General features: G+C 41.5%; 1 protein-coding gene and 1 long non-coding RNA gene across 3 annotated transcripts; one reads left to right on the top strand and one right to left on the bottom strand.

Annotated features, from left to right (window-relative positions):
• Window positions 1-1,275: 1,275 nt before the first annotated feature.
• On the bottom strand, window positions 1,276-5,137 carry LOC101931328 (uncharacterized). 2 transcript variants are annotated; one of them, XR_010599654.1, is made up of 5 exons: window positions 4,842-5,137; window positions 4,040-4,158; window positions 3,772-3,883; window positions 2,083-2,151; window positions 1,276-1,821 (listed from the first exon to the last, which is right to left on the bottom strand). It is a non-coding gene; the product is annotated as an uncharacterized LOC101931328 (long non-coding RNA). The 2 variants fall into 2 exon arrangements; XR_254694.5 differs by lacking the exons at window positions 1,276-1,821; window positions 2,083-2,151 and having other exon boundaries at window positions 2,253-3,883.
• On the top strand, window positions 5,130-8,690 carry CCN2 (cellular communication network factor 2). The gene is made up of 5 exons (XM_005280285.5): window positions 5,130-5,606; window positions 5,734-5,956; window positions 6,300-6,551; window positions 6,791-7,005; window positions 7,368-8,690. Exons 1-5 carry the CDS (start codon window positions 5,544-5,546, stop codon window positions 7,662-7,664), a joined length of 1,050 nt encoding a protein of 349 aa, XP_005280342.1. The 5' UTR covers window positions 5,130-5,543; the 3' UTR covers window positions 7,665-8,690.
• Window positions 8,691-20,652: the final 11,962 nt, after the last annotated feature.

Raw genomic sequence — 20,652 nt, 5'->3', positions numbered from 1 at the left:
TGCAGGCACACACATACCGGGTATAGCATGTCCCATCTTCAGCCAGCTCCACTCACTTTTTTGGACTGTTCAAGCCATTGTCAAAGCAGGGTGAGGAGGGATTGTTTTGAGTCATTGCAATCCCACACTAGTTGGGCTTACAACTGCTGGAAATCCTATACCCTCTAGCAAAACCTGGGAATAAATAGAGCCTGATAATTGAGAGTCAATTCCCTCCTCACTCACATGCCATGACCTGTGTTAAGGGCTCTGTTTTTCCCGTCAAATACTAATGACATTTCTGACATCTACATTAGTGCAATGAATGCAGCTCCCTCCACTGTTAATGGTGCCATCAGATGTTTCAGGGGAAATCCAGATGCTCTGGACCTGGGTCTTGGCAGATAAAATGCCTTTCAGTTCACTTTAAAGGTAATCTTGACTTAACATAGACAGTTTTATATATGTTTGGAATACTCTCATGATTAAGATTATTTTATTTCCAGTAATCACTTTACCACTTTAAGACCACACATGTCCATGAAAAACAGTGGTGACTTTTCAGAAAATTAAGCCAGAAGTTTAAAGCAACCCTTCTAGTGACACTTCAAGTAATAAAATATCACATATTTAAGTGACAATATTTATGACTGAGGAATAAGAATGAACTCAGGTCTATGAATAGGGAGTTACACATTATGGCATAGCCTTACTCATGCTGCTGAACACTACTTAATTCCACAACTGGTCTCCGGGGTAACAATTTGAGGCCAAATTCTCTGCTGGTGATTTTGATTTCAAAAAGAAGTTCCATCAACATAGAATCTAACTCTGTGTCTTTAGTATTAGATTTGAACCAGCAATTTAGTAATAAACACCTTTGGAGGTCAGAAGCCATCCCCCACACCATCCAGTCTCTCTTTGCCTGTATGCTTCTAAGAAGAGTTAATGCCATTAACAAGTAAAATCTCATTGGCAGGATTTGCGGGTGTAAATTGGTGAAGTTTCATTTAAGAAAATGTACACCGATGAGGATCTAGCCCACAGTATTATAGTTATACAGATGGAATAAATTAGATGGAAAACATGGAAAAGCTGCTTGACAGTTCTTAGGAAAAAGAAGTGTTTTCTCTCCATTTTTCTCTGCCTTCGCAAATTCACTAGCTCATGAACCCCCCCGCCGCAAAAAGTTGTGAATCTGTAGCAGTTATTGTACCTGAGCACTTTCTATACCTGTGGATATACAGAATGAGTCATCACATGAATTCTAAGAAAGACAAACAGAAGGGCAGCAAATTCAAGACAGAGTAGAGCTTTTTATTTTTACTTCATTTCCACTTCTGCAGTAGCACAGCAAGTCTTTATTTTAAACAAATACATGTTGCTGTAAGTTTAACTGGATCCCTTAGGATTTTAGGATAATATTTATTACAATTTAAGAAATATTCTGGAGGGCTTTTGGGGAAGGAAATTAATGTACATCGTTAAACCTGAGGCAAACTAGAAATGTCTATAGCCAACTACAAGACCATCATGATGAAAAATAGCTCAGGGTACACATGTCCATATACGGCCAGACTTCCTATAAGGAAGACAGTACTGTATGTGCATTGCGTATGGTTCCTGGATCAGATTCACATTCCTTGGGTATGTTTCTCTGGGAGCTATTGATTTCCGCTTTGAGGGCTGGCTCAGACTTCCAATTGCTCTTATAAGAAAATATCTGAGACTGAAAGTTGAAAATGTGCAAGATTCCTTCTTTAAGTACACAAACACTCCAAGTCTAGCCACTTTCCTGTAGTCCTGCCAGGTTTCAGTATGTCTGATACTTGATCAAGTGAACTTTTTGGGGGGAAGGAAAAAAAAAGGAAAAACATAAGGGAAGGAATGTAGCATATCCACACCTGTACATTTTACAAGACTTAACCAAAGGAACTGTACCAACTGAAGCTGATGTAGGCACACACATACCGGGTATAGCTGTGTCAATAGGGTTGTGCTGCCAACATAGTGAATTCTTCATTTCACCAGAAAAAATATACTGGCTAAAAAGCATTTGCTGTATAAACACCTGTATATAACTCAATATTAGTGCATTTTAACCTTTTATGAATCAACTCCAAGATGTAGTTCTTCAAACCATGACATACTGTTCATCAATAAGGATATAGCCTATTATATAATAAGGAAAGAGAAGCGTAATGTTATAAGAAGCCCCTATTTCCACTTTACTTCCTCCCCTGTACATGTACACACACACACACACATACACACACTTGATGAGTCATTTATAAACAGTGAAAGAAATAAAACAACATGAAGCCAAATTCTGCAGGGTTGGATTCTGGGCATATTTACACTGATGAAACATCTTAGATTCCAGTGAGGTTACTCCCAATTTACACAGGGAGCACAGAATTAGTCCTGCAGCCAAACTCTTACTGAAGACAATGAACAACAGATGGATGAGGACAGCTGTATTTGGCCCATTATGTGATTTGAATTAAGGACAGACTTGGCCCTTCACTTTGGATTTCCTGCTTTCTGGTGTTTTGTTACTTTAAAACATACTTTTTCTGTCAATGAACTTCTTAGGTTTTTGTTTAATAAAAAAATTATTTCTCTGAAAAAAAATCTTACACAGAAAGCTATGAAACATGTCTAGAGCCTCTCTCTGATGATCTCCTACCATATTTAGGCATTTTTAAAAGGCAGTCTGTTTACCTGGTTACATTTGCATTTTGGTATGCATGTTATACATAGTTTGGTATGCATATTATTTACCCAGTACTGGGGTCATCACAGTCTTTAGGTAAATATGGATTTTGGGAAGCTTCAGAAGTTTGGAAATGTAATATTTACCATAACTATTCCTCTGGATTTTTTTAAATAGCAAAGATATACTTTCTTTATGAAAAATTGGGATTTTTAGCAGAAGCAATGGTATAATCTTAACTTGAAGGCAAAGAGGAGTGCCAAGAACCTTAATTTGAAGGCAAAGAGGAGTGCCAGAAGATAAATACACTTTTGCAGTACAATATAGAATATTGGATTTTTAAATTAGAGAGATTTTGAGGTACATTCTCCCCTCCACACATACCCAGTCTCCCCAGTGACATTAATGGAAGTTACACACACACACAGGAGAGATTATGTTTATCATTTCACCACTCTTCACAGATCAGCTACCACATAACTGACCCAAATTTCATATGCTAGTGTCTAAACAGGACAATCAAATCTTGCATTTGGGCATTCAGATCAGCACCTCAGTACTACAGCCCAGTCTAACTCCCATTAAAGTTAATAAAAGATTACCATTCGTTTCCATAAAAACTGGATAGGGTCTATAGAATGGCCATTAACATGCCTAAAGGTCAAATGTTGCCCTCAGAAAAGCAACAAGCCAGTGCTGTATGTATCTGAGGACAGAATTTAGCCCAAGTATCAATCTGAGCATCCAAAAGTAGGATTAAGGTTTCTCATAAAGGCCACTATATTTGAAAATTAGGCCCAGAGTGTGAATTGTTGATAACATAAATAACCATTTGCGACTGATGTTATTTATAATGGAATTGGACTGATTCAGTCTGTTAAAATTCAGTAGAAGAGATGAGATCACTTTCTGAATTTAGTAAAATTGTAATTCCATGTTGCTGTATCACAAGTGTGAAAGTGTGGGAGGAGGGAGTGGTTATATGCAAACATCTTTTTAAAAATATCCATCAACTAGACTTCAATTTGCCTAACAAAGTGCATTAACTCTGTCTGTCTCAATAAACACAAGCATACTTAAACAGGTCAAAAGTCAACATGCTGGCATTCATTGTGTTAAAGCTGGGGTCAATCAACATGACATCACTGCACAGACAAATGATGCCGGATTGGGAAGCCATCCTTCCTGCTGAAATAAATAAGAACAACGTGGTTCATGATTATTTAATAAGGACCAAGATACTTAAGAACTACAGGGTTTGGTGACAAGCCAAACTGATTTTTAATCTTACGAGGCATAATCAGCAAGAGGGAAGCAGAGATGCCCTAGGAATGTGTTACTCACCGATGACAGCTGCAAGCAGGCAGTGGGAAATAAGAGACACTTCTTCCACACTTCAGCCTCACTTCATTGTGCCAAGTATTTCAGGGTAAATAGGCACTCTCTCTATTCATAGAGAACATCTATTGGGAAAGGAACACATTTCAAATATTCAGTATGATTCAGTAACACACAGACTCAATTTATAACCAATCCTCATGATATAATTATGACTTTTTTTGGTAGTAACAAAATGCCCAGAGTGTTCAGTGCTCCAAAACTGGTTGCCAACGTTGAAAAAGTGTGTATCTAGGGAAGGCTAGTCACCCACTCTCTAAATAAGTCAGTAGAGAGCAATCCACCTTTTAAAATTAGTAGTGTCTTGTATTTTCTAGCCAAGAAAAAAAAAAGAAAGAAAAAGAATTCCCATGGTTGTTCCTAGCAACCATCCCCACAACCTTTCTCCCTGCTTCCCCCCCCCCCCCCCACTTGAAGTAGCTGCCTGTCACAGCATTAATCGCTTGTGTTGAATCGAACAACAGATTCTTATCTACTATTGATGAGTATTTTTCTCTGGAATAATTTAATATCAAAGAATGTGCTTCCTTAAAAGACAGAATAATGGAACCTCCCATCCAAGTAAAAGGTTAATTTTTAATTATAGCAAATTAGTCTCAGCTATTATAAGCCAATAAACTTGATCACCAGTAACTTTCCCTCTAAATTACACCTTCTCAGATAATATTATAAGCAGCAGCAGCAATCGTTAGTATGAAAAAGTTTATCCTTCCGTAATGAAGAATTCTGAGTTTATAACAGATTTTACATGCAGTTTCTTCTGAACTCCTGTGGGTTTTAAAACAGCTCCTTTCTTGTTACCAGGGCTGCTGGTGGTGATTCAAATGTATCCAGTCCCGATAGATATTTAAGACGTCTTAGTTGGTTCAGAATTCCCAGGAGTTTGTATCTTGTAGTGAAGTGCCTGTTAATACGATTTATGTAATTTGGAGGTAGGGTGGGCAAAGCAAAAGTAGTTTGAAACAGAGGTTTGTCATCTAAAAATAATTTTAAAAAGTATTTTACATCATATAAAATCAGGAGTATGAGGCTGGAAGGGGGGAAATGCCATTTGGTGATGGAAATACAGCGCCTTTTTTGTGTGCTGAAGTGTGCCAGCTTTTGCAGACAGGAGGAATGCTGAGTGTCAAGGGGTCAGGATCAATCCGGTGCGAGTTGATGAGGCAGGAAGGTGGGGAGGAATGTCAGGAATGTCGCTGTTTGTGTAGGACTCCATTCAGCCGATTGGCGAGCCCGGGGCGCCTGGAGTGTATAAAAGCAACCAGGCTCCCTGCTTCAGACCCATAGAACAACTCTCCTGCCAGAGAGACGGGAACTTCGCGAGGCGATCGGACAGCAGACAGGGAACCCAGCTCAACACCACGGCCCACTGACTCGAACTCCCTCCGCCCGCAGGACAGACAAGCCGAGGAGCCTTTGCCCCGTCTATTGCCGAGAGCCGCTGCCGAGCATGGCCGCACGAATGGGACCCAGCAGCTTCGCCGTGGCGCTGCTTGTCGCCCTCCTCTGCTCGGTAAGTGCCTCCCCCCTCGCCCGCCTCCCCAGCTGAAGGACTGGAGGGAGGGTCGCTGGGGACGCGGGGATCCGAAGCGCAGCGAGCCGGGCTCCCCTGACCCCCTCCCGTCTCCTTCTCTCTGCAGGAGGTGTCCGGCCAGGATTGCAGCGGGCAGTGTCAGTGCGGGGCGGGGCCGCCGCCCATGTGCCCGGCTGGGGTGAGCCTGGTGCAGGACGGCTGCGGCTGCTGCAGGGTGTGCGCCAAGCAGCTGGGCGAGCTGTGCACCGAGCGGGACCCCTGCGACCACCACAAGGGGCTCTTCTGCGACTTCGGCTCGCCGGCCAACCGCAAGATCGGCGTGTGCACCGGTAAGTGGAGTCCGGAGGGCTCTGCTTCTCCCCGCCGGGGGCGGCAGTGAGCGGGGAGGGCCGAGATCTGGGGTGCTAGAGCCTTTAAAAGTGACCCCGTCCAATTCATGCCCAACCCCCCTCTGGCTGCCTTCCATGGGAGAGTGTGTTCTCTCTACAGGGCACAGCTCCATTGCACAGCGGTGATCTTGTCATTCCCGCCTCCTCCCACTCAGCAGGAGCCGTGGAAACTACGGCTCCCCCAGCTCCTGCTGCGCGCCCTCCCCACAGTGGCAACGCGAATGGCTGGGCTGCTGCCTTTCCCGGAGTGCTTATGTCCGGCTGTCCCTCTCACTGTCTGCAGCTCGGGACGGCGCCCCTTGTGTGTTCGGAGGGATGGTGTACAGGAGCGGGGAGTCCTTCCAGAGCAGCTGCAAATACCAGTGCACTTGCCTCGACGGGGCGGTGGGGTGCGTGCCCCTGTGCAGCATGGATGTCCGGCTGCCCAGTCCAGACTGTCCTTCCCCACGAAGAGTTAAGCTCCCTGGGAAGTGCTGCGAGGAATGGGTGTGCGATGAGCTCCGAGAACAGACGGCGGTTGGACCCGCTCTAGCTGGTGAGTTGAGATCTTAATGAATGTTGTTGGCCTGCCAATGCAGTAGATTGAAATACATAATGCAGTGATGATTATCCTAATGGACCAGATTCAGCCCTGATGTGACTCCAGTGCCTTCAGTGGAATCACACCAAGGATAAATATGATCCTACGTTTGTGCAACATTAATACACTGAGAGGATAGCATCTGCACTATTTCTCTCTGCCACAATCTCATCCTGTTGACCTGTGCTCCACAGCTTACAGACCAGAAGACACTTATGGACCTGACCAGGCAATGATGATGCGTGCCAACTGCCTGGTCCAGACCACGGAATGGAGTGCTTGCTCAAAGACCTGTGGAATGGGCATCTCCACCAGAGTCACCAATGACAATGCCTTCTGCAGACTGGAGAAGCAAAGCAGACTCTGCATGGTCAGACCTTGTGAGGCAGACTTGGAGGAAAACATCAAGGTAAATATGCCATCTATATACACTTCTAAGGATGTTTCAGCATAGACCCAGTTTTACAGAAGATGTATAGCTCTAACTTATCCACTTTCAGAACCAAGTAAATATTATATAAGGTCTCATCCCAGTAGTGAATATTTAAGAATTGTTATACATAAATGCACCTATTTTAGCCATTAGATAAGTATAATACAATTTGAACACTATTTAAACTGTCTTGTTTGAATGTGAAACCTTCATGAGGATCAGAGTATTAACCTCTTTGCATATAATAACAGGATGAAATTAATGGATAGAAATATGAATGGAAATTGTACAATCTTTTAAATAAGGCTTCTAAACTTTTTTCATTTGTTGCCCCACAGAAAGGCAAAAAGTGTATTCGCACCCCCAAAATCTCCAAGCCCATCAAGTTTGAGCTCTCCGGCTGTACCAGTGTGAAGACCTATCGAGCTAAATTCTGTGGGGTCTGCACTGATGGACGTTGCTGCACCCCCCACAGAACAGCCACTCTTCCTGTGGAGTTCAAATGCCCTGACGGTGAGGTCATGAAGAGGAGAATGATGTTCATCAAGACCTGTGCATGCCACTACAACTGCCCTGGAGACAATGACATCTTTGAGTCTCTGTACTACCGAAAGATGTATGGAGACATGGCATAAAGCAGGAGACACTAGGCTCTCAACTTGACCTGATTGGCATCTCATTTTGTAAACATGATTCGATAGCACAAAGTATTTAAATCTGTTTCCAAAAAGTTCAGACTGTTCCATGTGACTTAAGACAAATTGTCTTCCGACCCCAAACATTGGTTTGAAGAAGAAAGTAAAATGGCTCATGGGACCACAGCAAAGCACAGCTTCAGAGGACACTGTTCATGGAGTGGTGTTTAGGGCGTACTAGGGGGCATATGCAGGAAGATCAATGTTCCCTTAGTATGGTAACATGTGTTCCACCTAGTAGTGCAATTGAAGAAGAGACCCTTAGCATGTGTGCTGACACTGGTTGAGTGACAGCAATGGCGGGAATGTAAATCATTACCCAGCAAGGTGCTAAGTAAAATGTGTTCTGTTGGTCAGGACTGTAATGTTTCAGCTTTGACACTGATTCAAATGACTTGTTCAAGAAGAATCAGAATCATGTCTATTTGACTGGACAGCTTGTGGCAGTTAATTTGCCTGTAACAAGCTAGATTTTTATTAATATTGTAAATACTGTATATATATGTACAGTTATCTAAATTAATTTAAAGTTTTGTGCCTTTGTTAATGCTTTGATACTTTAATGTTAGCTTTTTTTTGTTTGTTTTGAAAGAAATAGGTAGGACGTAAAGCTTGTCTGACAATGCATTCAAAGCATGAAATAGATCCTCTAATGGAAATTGTTCAGTTAGGGTGACCAGTGAATCAAAATCAAGACAGATTGTTTGCTAAAGATGAGGTGCCTGCATCCTTGGGAAACCTCCATTTGTATGGTAAAAATATGGTTGCCTCAGCTTTAGTGAACAAATGGCTTTAAGTAAAATGAATGGCTCTTTTGTAGCTGATCAGTTTATCCACCTGAGAGCATTTGTTTCTTTCTTTGACCGTGGCTGTTCTTTGAACAGTTTATTTGTTGAGAAGTGTGACCAAAAGTTACATGTTTGCACCTTTCTAGTTGAAAATAAAGTATTATATTTTTTATATAAATGACTTGGAATTTCATTTGCCCAACACTATCCCCCTCCCTTCCTACATATTCGTCAATACAAGGGTTTATTTTGTGATATATAAAAATCAATGTTTTGTTGGTGGGTTTTTTGGTTTTTGTTCCCCAGAAATCAATACACTGAGAATTAAACTTCATATCTCTTTCAATACAATAAACTCGCCAGCTCATAATCACAGATAGGTCAATGAAAGATGGGGGAGGGGGCATTTAGTCGTTCAAACTTTAAATAGGGGTCCTGGAGGGTTGAACTCAACACTGTTAAGGCACAGCTGGTTCATCAGTAACTAGGGCATGTATGTTATAGCACTAAGTGGCTTTAGACTTCAGCTATCTAGGTTTTTATGTCTGTCATGATGGTATCTCAGCACTATGCTATGCAACATCTATGTAAGCTGTTCAGTGTTACTGGACTTTTTTAATAGTTAAGCACCTAGATTCCTTCTGAGCTAAATTATAGGGAATATTTTTAAAGCATCATTAAATTGAAACTGTGTCTCATTTTTGGGGTCAAATCAAGAAGTCTTTACTTTGGTAAAACTTCCATTGAAGAGCCAGTGGGATTTTTGTTTGTATGAAGACAATAATGTGGCTTAATGGATAGAGCCCTGCACTGAGATTCAGGAGACCTTGATTCTATTCCTGGTCCTACCTCTGGTCTGCTGGGTGGCCTTGGGCAAGTTACTTCACTGTTGTGCCTCAGTTTTCCCCATTGGTAAAATGGTGATACTGACCTCCTTGGTAAAGCACTCTGAGATCAACTGATGAAGGGAGCTAGGTATTATTAAAAGGTGCCGGCTGGGATCTTAAAACCCATCTTAGGTAAGCAAAACCAAGTAAGTCAAGAGATGAGCCATCTGTACCCCAAATACTAGCTATGAACTTCAACCCTGTGTTAATTCCGTCATCAGAGTAACATACATTTTTATACTCTTGCCTATTAAAAGTAGGAACTTGAAAACCAACTTCAGCATTTGAAGCATTTTCTTGTTTCAGATATCCAGGTACTTTCTAACAATCACTTTCAGGAAGCCAAGTTTAGTCCAGCGTTTCCCTGGGGCAGTTAGACAAGAGTGTCAGCTGAAAAAAAGCAATATGCTGAGCACCCTCAGATGGCCACTGATTTCAATTGGAACTTGGATCAACTGGACACTACACCAAGTCTGCATTAATGACAGACTAACTGGGGTTACCTAAAGCCTGTTGACGTCAATGAGACTCTTTCCAGTGAGATCAGTAGACACTGGATAGGGCCCCAGAAGCATTTCCCCTTCCTCTCAAAAATGTCAGGAATGCAGCTGGTATGAGGAAGTGGTTTTCTGTGCCCATCTGAAATATTTTGGGTATCCTCTGCCTCTAATAGTTCCTCTGACTCTCCAGTATTTTCCTTGCAGGTTATGAATATGGTGTAGCAGCTCTCTGTTCACTCTGGAAACACTCTACATTCACATAACCAGAAGGACTGTTTAGGCAACCACTAACTCAGTTCCATCCCACCTCCTCCAATAATAGCAGAACTGTCATTTCTACCTGAAAGACAAAAACATACCTGGACTTCAGCCACAGTTGTCACTGTAAATGCTCTAAAGTTGAAAAGATAATCACTGTCTAATAAGCAGGTGATGGGAGTAGTGACCCTAGAGGTTTGGTGTTTGACATTGTTAGTGTTCCTAATAAAAAAAAGTTCAAATTTAGTAAAAATAAAATACTGTAAATGGATGAAAATTCCCTATGTTGTTACATTTCTAATGAACACTTACTGTTGTCACTAGAGGTCATAAGTGGCAAAAGTGATGCTTATTATAAGTTGCTTGACAAGTTGTGGCTCTCCTCTTACGTATTATGTAAAAAGTCAACAATGTCATATGTAACTGTAATACACTAAGATCTGCATTTCTCTCGCCCCAAGATCACGACTGCCATTTTGTAACGTAGATCGGTGCAGCCATATTAATAGAGAAACCCAGTATCCTGAATACGTTGTTGCAGGGCCTCATGGGAATGTAATTATGCATCGTATTGTTGTAGCACTTCCTTCCGAAGACACACACATTTTCTGGAATCAAGAAGTGCATGTTTAAATTATATGGAATCCTAAGAGTAAAAATAGGTTAAAATGTAGGCCACCCAACCTTAATATTGTTCCCTGCTTTCTGCCCTCATGCTTATGATTTAGAGATCAGTAAAAGCAGAAAGTGACCATAACAGGAATCATGTTCTAGGAATGGGGCGGTAAAAAGGAAGTAACATAATTTTAAAAAAATCAGTTTCCATCTAGTTTGCTTCTTCAGAAAGCTCTACCACATGGATTTGATGTGACAGCATTTTTAAAAAACTTTTGTTTACTGTATTTAAGTATATTCATTCCAATGAATGTTCTGCTACATTAATACTATAGTAATTAGAATGCCACCACTTATTTGACACTGATTTAATGAACATTACTCAGTTAGGCATTAGAAGAAGCAATCTATATGGCTGTAGACCAGAGTGTCAACTGACTTGTCAAAAAACATGAGCTACTTTCCCCATTTCAGTATTTTGTTCCATGGGCATCCATGATGCATTTACATGGTTTGCAGCTCAGCATTCTAACACAATGCAGATGTGAACTACAGACATGGATTACATCCCCATCATATGAGGCAGGCATTGTTCTCCAGATGGAATTTTGTCAGATTCCTCATAACTAACAAACATCCAGAAGACACCTATTAAGAACCTCTTCAAGAATGAGCCACTTTTAATGATCTGTAACCACATAGGAACAAATAAGCTTTTTGAACAGAATCCAGTTGTTTGAATCACAAAGAAAGGGAGTCAATTGAGAAAATTGGCTTTTGGACACACGACTAGAAATAGCAAACAGCAGTTAGGTCATTTGCATTCCTTCTTGTAGCGTAACGTCTTTACCAAACACTGTGCTGTAAGAAAGCACTCTAGCTGTTATGCTAAAAATTAACGACACACAACAAGTAAAAGAACAGGAATATTCCATGACAACATGTAACTTGATCCCACATTCCTGACTTTGTACCCTATCCCTGAATCCCCAGCTTCTTTAGAAACAAAGCTAAAATGTGGCTTTAACTCATTCATGAGGTAGTATACTTTATATGCCTCCATATGGAAGTAGTTACAAAAAAAAAAAATTGTCCAGCCAGTTAGGATGAAATACCAATGCAAGGCTTTGCCCCAAAACCAAGGAGAATCTGAGAAAAGTAGCTCAGTTAACATTTTTTGGTCCCATTTTCCACTTGTTCCCCTCCCTCTAATTCACATATGCCCATAAATGGAAGTACCAAAAACCACCACATTCTTACAGTATTTTCAGTCTGACTGGAACCAGGAAATACCAGAAATTTCTTCAGGGAACCTTTCCCCAAAGTGTGCTAAAGCTCTTGACACATTCAATGCTTTAACAGAATTCAGGAACATGATTAATGTCACATCTGCACTAGAAGAATGAAACTGTATTGTTCCTGTGTCAGAAGATAACTCTTGGCAATTGGATTTCGATACAGCTGTAATTGTATTGCGGATTGACCATTAGGTGAGCAGAAGCAGATTGTAGGAATTTAGGAGAGAGATTATAGGATCTGGCCCTTCAGCTGCTAATTACCCTTAAGCCATGTCTACTCTAGGAAGTTGAACCATTCCCAAATGAAACATAGATAGAGTATGCTCACACTCATCATGCTGACTTGTGTTCTGCATTGTTGCAGTTTTGCCCCCCATAAACAATGGTGTGCTCTAATGTAAGCCATTTCAGTCTCAGTGGCCTCTGGGTACTTCCCCCATAGCTCCCAGAATATATGCCAGAAGCAGTGAATTCTGGAAGATCTTGAAAAGCTTCAGGTGCACTGCAAGACAAAAAGAAGAGGAATATTTAACTGTTTGTCCTGTTACACCAGCAAGCTATCTCCATTAGCACTGAAATGGTATTTAGATTTGCCAAGAGCAAGTCCAATCTGATATGGTATATATGCCACTGGAAACACTTATGGGTAGGGATGCAAGGCATTTTATAATCATGCTATAAGAACCAAAAGGTTCATAGCACTGTGCATTTTCTCTGGTGTAGACAAGATTTTAGATTCGAGGTGCCTGCATTTATCACTCAGGCAAAACTGGCTGGGTCAGAAAGAGAAATGCACTCCAAACATTTGCTTGTCTTTTTAAGTTAATCCTATGAAAGGTATAGAAAGATTTTTACTAGCTTTCAGCAGCTAACACGAACTTTTTCCTTTTCAGAAAAAAAAAAAAGCGTGTAACTGATTTATACAACGGGGCCAGATCCTCAGCTGGGTTAGACTACCATAGTTCTTTTGCATAAAGACTGTCTGGTTTGGCCAATGTACATGGCAGAGAGGCATTGCTGTCCCTTGCCACCATCATAGGACCTAACCACATCAGCCACACCATCAGAAGCTTGTTCACCTCCATATCTACCAATGTGATATATGCCATCATGTGCCAGCAATGCCCCTCTGCCACATTGGCCAAACTGGACAGTCTCTATGCAAAAGAATAAATGGACACAAATCAGACGTCAAGAATTAGAACATTCAAAAACCAGTCAGAGAACACTTCAATCTCCCTGGACACTCAATAACAGACTTAAAAGTTGCAATTCTTCAACAAAAAAACTTCAAAAACAGACTCCAACGAGAAACTGCAGAACTGGAATTAATTTGCAAACTGGACACCATCAAATTAGGCCTGAATAAAGACTGGGAGTGGATGGGTCACTACAAAAACTAATTTCCCCTTACTGATTTCCCGCTACTGTTACTCTTGTCAACTGTTTGAAATGGGACACCCTGATTACATTGGCCTCATTACCACTACAAAAGTGATTTTTCCTCCCTTAGTATTCTACTGTTGAGAATAGCCCACTTCCATTTTAATTGAATTATCTCATTAGCACTGACCCCCCCACTCAGTAAGGCAACTCTCATCTTTTCATGTACTGTGTATATATACCTGCCTGCTGTATTTTCCACTCCGTGCAGCTGATGAAGTGGGTTTTAGCCCACGAAAGCTTATGCCCAAATAAATTTGTTAGTCTCAGAGATATTCTTCTCTGCATCATCTAATGCTGTACTTCCACATCAGGAAAAGACAGAGACTGGCATCTAGTGGACAAGCAGGGTAATACGTTATTGAGATGAACACAAGAATTTGGAAATTTAGCTGAATTACATAGGAAAACATATTGTGAATGGCTAAAATTATAACCTACTAGGCAACTGAGAAGTTGTTGTGGCTGATAAGCAAAATGTAGTTGTATATAATTCAGAAAATAAGCCTTTGAAATATTAATATGCTACTCAAGCTTTAACCCTAGAGATATGTAATATCCAGAAAAATGTTAGACATATTATTAAAGAATGATACTGTAATATGTTACAGTGCTAAATATCCCTTTATTTCTCAAATTACAGTGTGAAAAATCCTGAAGTCTTTACTCCATCCTTAATCAGACAAGGCACCCAATGGCTTCACTTTTAACTGAGTAAGGACTTCAGGATTTGGCCCAATATAATGTACCAGAAGATGAAGTAGGATAAAATCGTTTGTTCTCCCCAAACCAAACCCTGTATTTATTTTTCATTTAGGAATATAGGAATTGCCAGTCTAGACCACCCCAGTGGTCTATCTAGTCCAAAATCCTGTCTCTGACAGTGGCCAGTACCAGCTGTTTCAGACAAAGACACAGGGTTTTAGTTATGGAATAAGTTATAACTTTGGTTCGTGCCTTGAAGCACAAGTAGTGCAGATGCCTTTCAGAACTCTTACCGTTTGTTTTGGGTTTTTGTGTTTAAATCCCTTATATTATAACTGTGGCTGTTTCTGATATCTATATAAATGGCCAATCCTTTTTTAGACTCTATGCTCAATGATTTATTAGTTAGTTTAGTGTTGGTGAAGACTGACCACCACAAAGATGGAAGTCCTTTGTTTATCAACAGAGAACAGGTAAGTCACAGCCATGCATGGAGCAAGCTGGGTGCCTTGCTGAGCTAGAGAGGTTAGGAGTGAGGGGGTAGTTCAATATACATGACACATTGTTTCTTGGCTTTTCTTCCAAATGTGTTACCAGGTACTGCTGAGTGGAGTGGTGTAGTTTTTTTACTAAAGAGCATTTTAAGCCAGCATTAAACACCCTGAGAACTTCTGAACAAATTGTGCATGGCCTTACCTGCAGGGCAGAGGAGGAAAGAAATGAGGGCAAACAAGATCATGAACAGCCTCCCCCAACCCACCAGGTAAAAGTCAGATAGAATTGCAGCCCCTTTTTTTGAGGGAACGTGTAGACTGCTCTGTCTCTACTCTCCTAGGACTCCACAGTATCCCAATGAGGGTAAGATAGGACAGGGGAAGAGGCAGGCCCATAGGTCTACCCATCTGACAGTCATCCTCATAGTGTGGACGTAGGAGCTGCACCCCAGAATAGGGTACAGCTAAGGCTCCCTTTGGCACAATGCAGTTCCATGCCTGCCTTTGTGATGCTCTGCACATACGCAGCACAACCAAGGCCTTTGTTACTTTATTTTCATCTCACTAAAAATTCTACTCTTGAATTGTCCCCTAAAGCTATTTCAGCAGTGGAGTTTCTTGTTTTCAGTGGCAAAGTACCATTGTTTTGACTTCTCTTCCAAATGTATATTCTCCCGGGTACCATATATGTGAGAAGACACAGCACAATGGAAATGTGAGCGATTTACAGGGGGGGGAAATAGCATCTGCCCTTTGTCCATTTGCACACATTCTTCTAAGGCTAGACTTGTGCCAAGGTGAAATAGCTATCTGCACCTATTGGATTAAATTATCTATTTGTGACATCTGATATGCCAAGAGTTAACGGAGGCAGTGTTGCAGCTGTGCTGTTCAAAGGATATTACAGAGACAAGGTTGGTGAAGTAATATCTTTTGTTGGACCAACTTCAGTTGGTGAGAGAGGAACTTTCAAGCTTAAAAGGACCTGAAATGCTCTGTGTAGTTCAAAAGCTTGTCTCTCTCACCAACTGAATTTGGTCCAATAAAAGATATTACCTCACTCACCTTGTCTCTGTAAGAGTTAATGAAGCATGCTAGATTGTCTTATTTTTGTGGCTGCCTCTGAATGAATTGCACTGGATTTTTCCATCAGTTTCATCTTGGGTTTTGTCTAGACTAGTAAATTTGTAAGTGTAATTCACAACCTGGTGGTAGTAATGGTGTAAGCTGCACCATGGACAAGCTTACATGGTTTTATAAGGGTTGCTTTACTACGTTCTCAGCATGGTGTCACTGAATGGAAATCTCTCCTTTCCTCCTCTGTGCATACCACATACCCATACCAAGATGCAGCCGATGAGCAAAAAGTTCTTTCATTGCAGTCACTATTTCAATACCATCTTTGAGCAGAACATCCTCTAGACTCTCAAGCAGTTCCTAAATTCTTCACTGTATGGCTTCATCTCCACTGAAGATTTTCAGTTACTCTCCCGCTAGAGATCTAGCAGTGGTGGAAATGCACCAGCACTTGCACTAGTCAAACCACTAGTGTAGATCGGGTACAGGCATTATTACCACTGCATCGTCTCAATGGGACCAGGACTCAAATTAGATAAAGAGAACAACAAAAGGGACAACTTTAGGGTGGAAAGGGAGACATGAAGAAGGCATGAAGAGAAAATGCAGACATTTCATTAGTAATATTACAGAGTATTGGAAAATGAGTTAGGGGTGGAGACAACAGGGTTGTTCATATGAGTAAGGGATGCAGGGGCAGACTCTTAGAGCAGTCTATACTACAGAGACACTGGCATTACTGTCTGCTAGGAGTGTGATTTTTTTAAAATCCAGCAGTTATGCTGGTATAAATCCTAGTGCAGACACATGATGCAGTTGTAACAGCATAAAGGTACCTTACAATATATAGTTTATTTCACTTCCCGAACAGGGGCCTGGTCTACACTATGAAGTTTTGCTGGCTGAGCTATTGTCCTTAGGGAGGTGGTGTAGCTATGCTGGCAGAACTCCATCTGCCTGCTTATACTTCATCTACACGAGGAGGCTCTGCTGGCATCGTTATATTGGCCACGGCTCTGTGGCATAGACATGGCCTAGAATAAACTATACCAGTATAAGCACTTTTATACCAGTATAACTACACCCACACTATGGGAGGCTCACTGCTTTACCTAAACTGGTATAATTCAAGTGGCAATACTTTCTATGTAGACAAACTCTTTGACTGTACGCCTCTTATGGCAATAACCTTATGCTTCCTGTATAAATACTGTGTAGTAATATAGGCAGATAAAGCTAGAGAATAGAGTTCTTTATAACTTAATATTTGTTTGTATATCAGTAATTATTACTTAATAAGATAAAATTTAGTACATTCTAACAGTATTCCCCTTAGGTGTATAAGAAATTCCATCAAACTGGTAGAAGCTAGTAGAAACATTTTAGGTGCAGCTATTGTAGATGGGTTTTTAATAAGCAGAACACAAATGAAAGTTCTTTTATTTTGCTTTTAGGTACCTTTTGTTTCAAGAGAAAATTAGAGACTGTTTATGGAAAATCCCAAAGCAATTTAGAAGCAATGAATTGCACATTTATTAGCAAGTGACTGGATGCAGACAGGCATGGCAGCTACACCATAGTAACTGAGTCCAAATGAGTAACCACAACAAAGCCTGCTGATAAGACCTCTGTCTAATGTTTCATTTGGAGAAGGTTCTGAGAGATAAGAGACATTTGTTCCAAATTCTCAATGGTACTCACTGTTTGTTCTCTAAAAAGTTTTTTTAAATATATCTTATATTCATCAGAACCCATTATACAGATTCTGGAATTTGTGTTTTGTTCATAGACTGACACCAGAGGCAGCCAAGTTCTGACCTGCGGGGCTAACACAACTGCACCTTTCTACAAGAGGATCCAGCTCCTCACAGGAGAATGAAGGAACCTGTAGTCTCACTTGGCTGCCCTTCCCTGTTAAAGATGAAGGCAAGTGCAATCTGCTCGGTTTTATTTTATGTGAGAATTTAGGTATGTTACTGCAGCCCTTGGTGGGGCAATATTTGAGCACTTTTGATATACAATGTTGTTCTATATCCTGTGTAGTAGAAATACACTATATTCTAACCTAGTTTTTACTTATTTTTCATATTAGTACCTTGATTCAAGATCAAAGCAATAACTCCTCAAATCCTTAAACTAACCCATACTATGTACGTAGCACGTGCTATATCTCTCTTTTCAGTGACCTCTCATTCAATATCTTCCTATGATTCAAGAGATTACAGTTGAGCAGTTTTTCAAATACTAGAACAGTAGCTTGTCTTCTTAGATTACACTGACACCTTGTGGTCATTATGGCATATTTGCAAAAGGGCTGAACCATGTTCAGTGCAATGGTTGCACTAAGGTAGAGGAAAACAGCTCGAGGCTGTTTCTGTTGCCTTCAGAGCGAACTTTGCTGTGATTTGCTCTGTGACACAGCCTGCGTGGCCATCTGAGACTCAGCAGCTCCTTGAGGATGCTCCTAGGATCTCAGTGTTGGGTGGGGACAGACTTGAACAAGATCTTAAAGACTAACAGATTTATTTGGGCATAAGCTTTCGTGGGTAAAAAACCTCATTTCTTCAGATGCAAATGTAAGATTTTTTACCCACGAAAGCTTATGCCCAAATAAATCTGTTAGTCTTTAAAGTGCCACTGGACTCCTTGTTGTTTTTGTGGATATAGACTAACACGGCTATCCCCGATACTTGAACTTGATACTTGACACTCTCAGAACTGACTTCTGCCCTGTGACCGGGGAGGCCCGGGGTGGCCCTCACTGGACCTGCCAAGGTCAGGGCAGGCTGCAAAAGGGAGAGCAGATACTCCCAAGCTGGTGGGTAACACTGAAGTTAAACCTCCCAACCAGTCACAAACTGTGCTTCTGATCCCCCACACTGGTTATCAAGAAGCAAAAAAAAAGTTACACTTTAGAAATGTGTTTGGAACACAATAGCTCAATTGCTGTTTCTTTTCTTTTCTTTTCTTTTAAGACATCTAAGAAGTATAATATGTTGCTTATTCTTCAAGCTACAACCACTGGTAGAAAATTGTGGACTGAAATATATCTGAGAATTACACTAATGGCATAAATTAACTGTATAGTTATTAGAAAGTATTTTCTAATGGAGTTATCACATACTATTTGTTTTGAGTGTTAGCTGCACTGGTTATGATAAAACAGCATGCTTTGTTTTGTGATATGTACTTTATATTTCACTGCTGTCTCTCCTTTAGAGCTGCAGAAAATACAGAACCTGCAGATTTAAAAAAACTGTCCACTTTAGGAATCTTCAGAAACCAATTGCTGGTCATTAATAGAGGTTGCTACATAAGGTCCCCTATTTTCTAGACCAGTGGTTCTCAAAGCCAGTCCACCGCTTGTTCAGGGAAAGCCCCTGGCAGGCCAGGCCGGTTTGTTTACTTGCTGCATCCGCAGGTTCGGACGATTGCGGCTCCCAGTGGCCACGGTTCACCTCTCCAGGCCAATGGGGACTGCGGGAAGTGGCACGGGCTGAGGGATGTGCTGGACGCCCTTCTCTACCGTGGAGAAGTCAGACTAGTACTCCAAAGTAGAGGGAAGGAAGGTGGGTAGTGGAGCACCCACAGGGACACACATCTTGAAGAACCTCAGTTACTGCAAAGTGAGTAATTTTCTCTTCTTCTTTGAGTACTGTCCCTGTGGGTGCTCCACTCCAGGTGAATGTGAAGCAGTACCCACTATGGTTGGTGGGATTTTGGAGTTGTGGCAGTAATGACAGTAGACAGTATCGTATGGCCAACTATGGTGTCTACCATGGTATCCCGTGTGATAGCATAATGTTTGGCAAACGTGTGGTCAGATGTCCATGTGGCTGCCTTGCTTATATCTGTAATAGGTACATTGTGGAGGAAGGCTACGGATGAAGACATTGCTCTAGTAGAATGAGTTCTGACACTCTCTGGTGGTTGAACATTCTGGGTCTGGTAGCAGGATCTGATGCAGTCCGAGATCCACTTGGAGAGTCTTTGCTTAGAGAGAGCATCACCCTTTGATCTCTCGGTAGTGGAAACAAATAGCCTAGGGGATTTACAAAATGGTTTAGTTCTGTCAAGATAGAATGCAAGAGCCCATCGGACATTGAGGGTATGTAATGCCGCTTCCTGTGGATTCATGTGAGGCTTGGGATAGAATACAGGTAAGTGTATTGGCTGGTTAAGGTGGAAGGTAGACACCACTTAGGGGAAGAATTTGGGGTGGGGTCGCATAGTAACCTTGTCTTTGGAGAAATGGTGTAGGGAGGGTAGGCCATCAGGGCACTTATTTCACTAACTCTTCTCGTTGACGTTATGGCAACCAAGAAAGCCACCTTCATAGACATATGGAGCAGGGATGAGGTAACCAGAGGCTCGAAAGGAGGTTTCATGAGGCCAGGGAGAACCAGATTAAGATTCCAGGAGGCTACTGGTGAATGAATCTCAGGGTAGAGAATTTGCAGGCTCATGAGGAAGCCTTTCATGGTAGGGTAGGCAAAAAGTGAATAGCTGTCCAGCATGTCATGGAAAGTGGTAAGGGCCGCGAGGTGTACTCTGATAGAACTGAGCGAAAGCCCATCCTGTTTTAGTTCAAAAAGGTAGTCTTAGATGTCAGGGAGGGTTGCAGTCTGGGGTGTCAAGCGTCTGTGGAAGCACCAGATGGAGAAGCGTTTTCACTTTTCCAGGTAAGTCTTACGAGTGGAGTCCCTTCTACTGTGCAGGAGGACGTATTGGACCTGTTCCGAGCAGGTTAATTTGTGGGATTGAAACCATGAAGGAACCAAGCCGTCAAATGGAGTTTCTGGAGCTGCGGATGGAGAAGCCGACTGCAGTTCTGGGAGAGCAGATCTGGCCTGTCGGGGAGAG

This window comes from Chrysemys picta, chromosome 3 (assembly GCF_011386835.1).
Source record: "Chrysemys picta bellii isolate R12L10 chromosome 3, ASM1138683v2, whole genome shotgun sequence".
NCBI lineage: Eukaryota > Metazoa > Chordata > Testudines > Emydidae > Chrysemys > Chrysemys picta.
Note: the sequence above shows the minus strand (reverse complement) of the source record. Positions and strands in the feature narration are given on the sequence as shown.

Coding starts and splice junctions, on each gene's coding strand:
- CCN2 (XM_005280285.5), top strand. CDS start 5,544: ATGGCCGCACGAATGGGACCCAGCAGCTTCGCCGTGGCGCTGCTTGTC. Junction 5,957..6,299: donor CAAGATCGGCGTGTGCACCG/GTAAGTGGAGTC, acceptor CACTGTCTGCAG/CTCGGGACGGCGCCCCTTGT. Junction 7,006..7,367: donor ACTTGGAGGAAAACATCAAG/GTAAATATGCCA, acceptor GTTGCCCCACAG/AAAGGCAAAAAGTGTATTCG.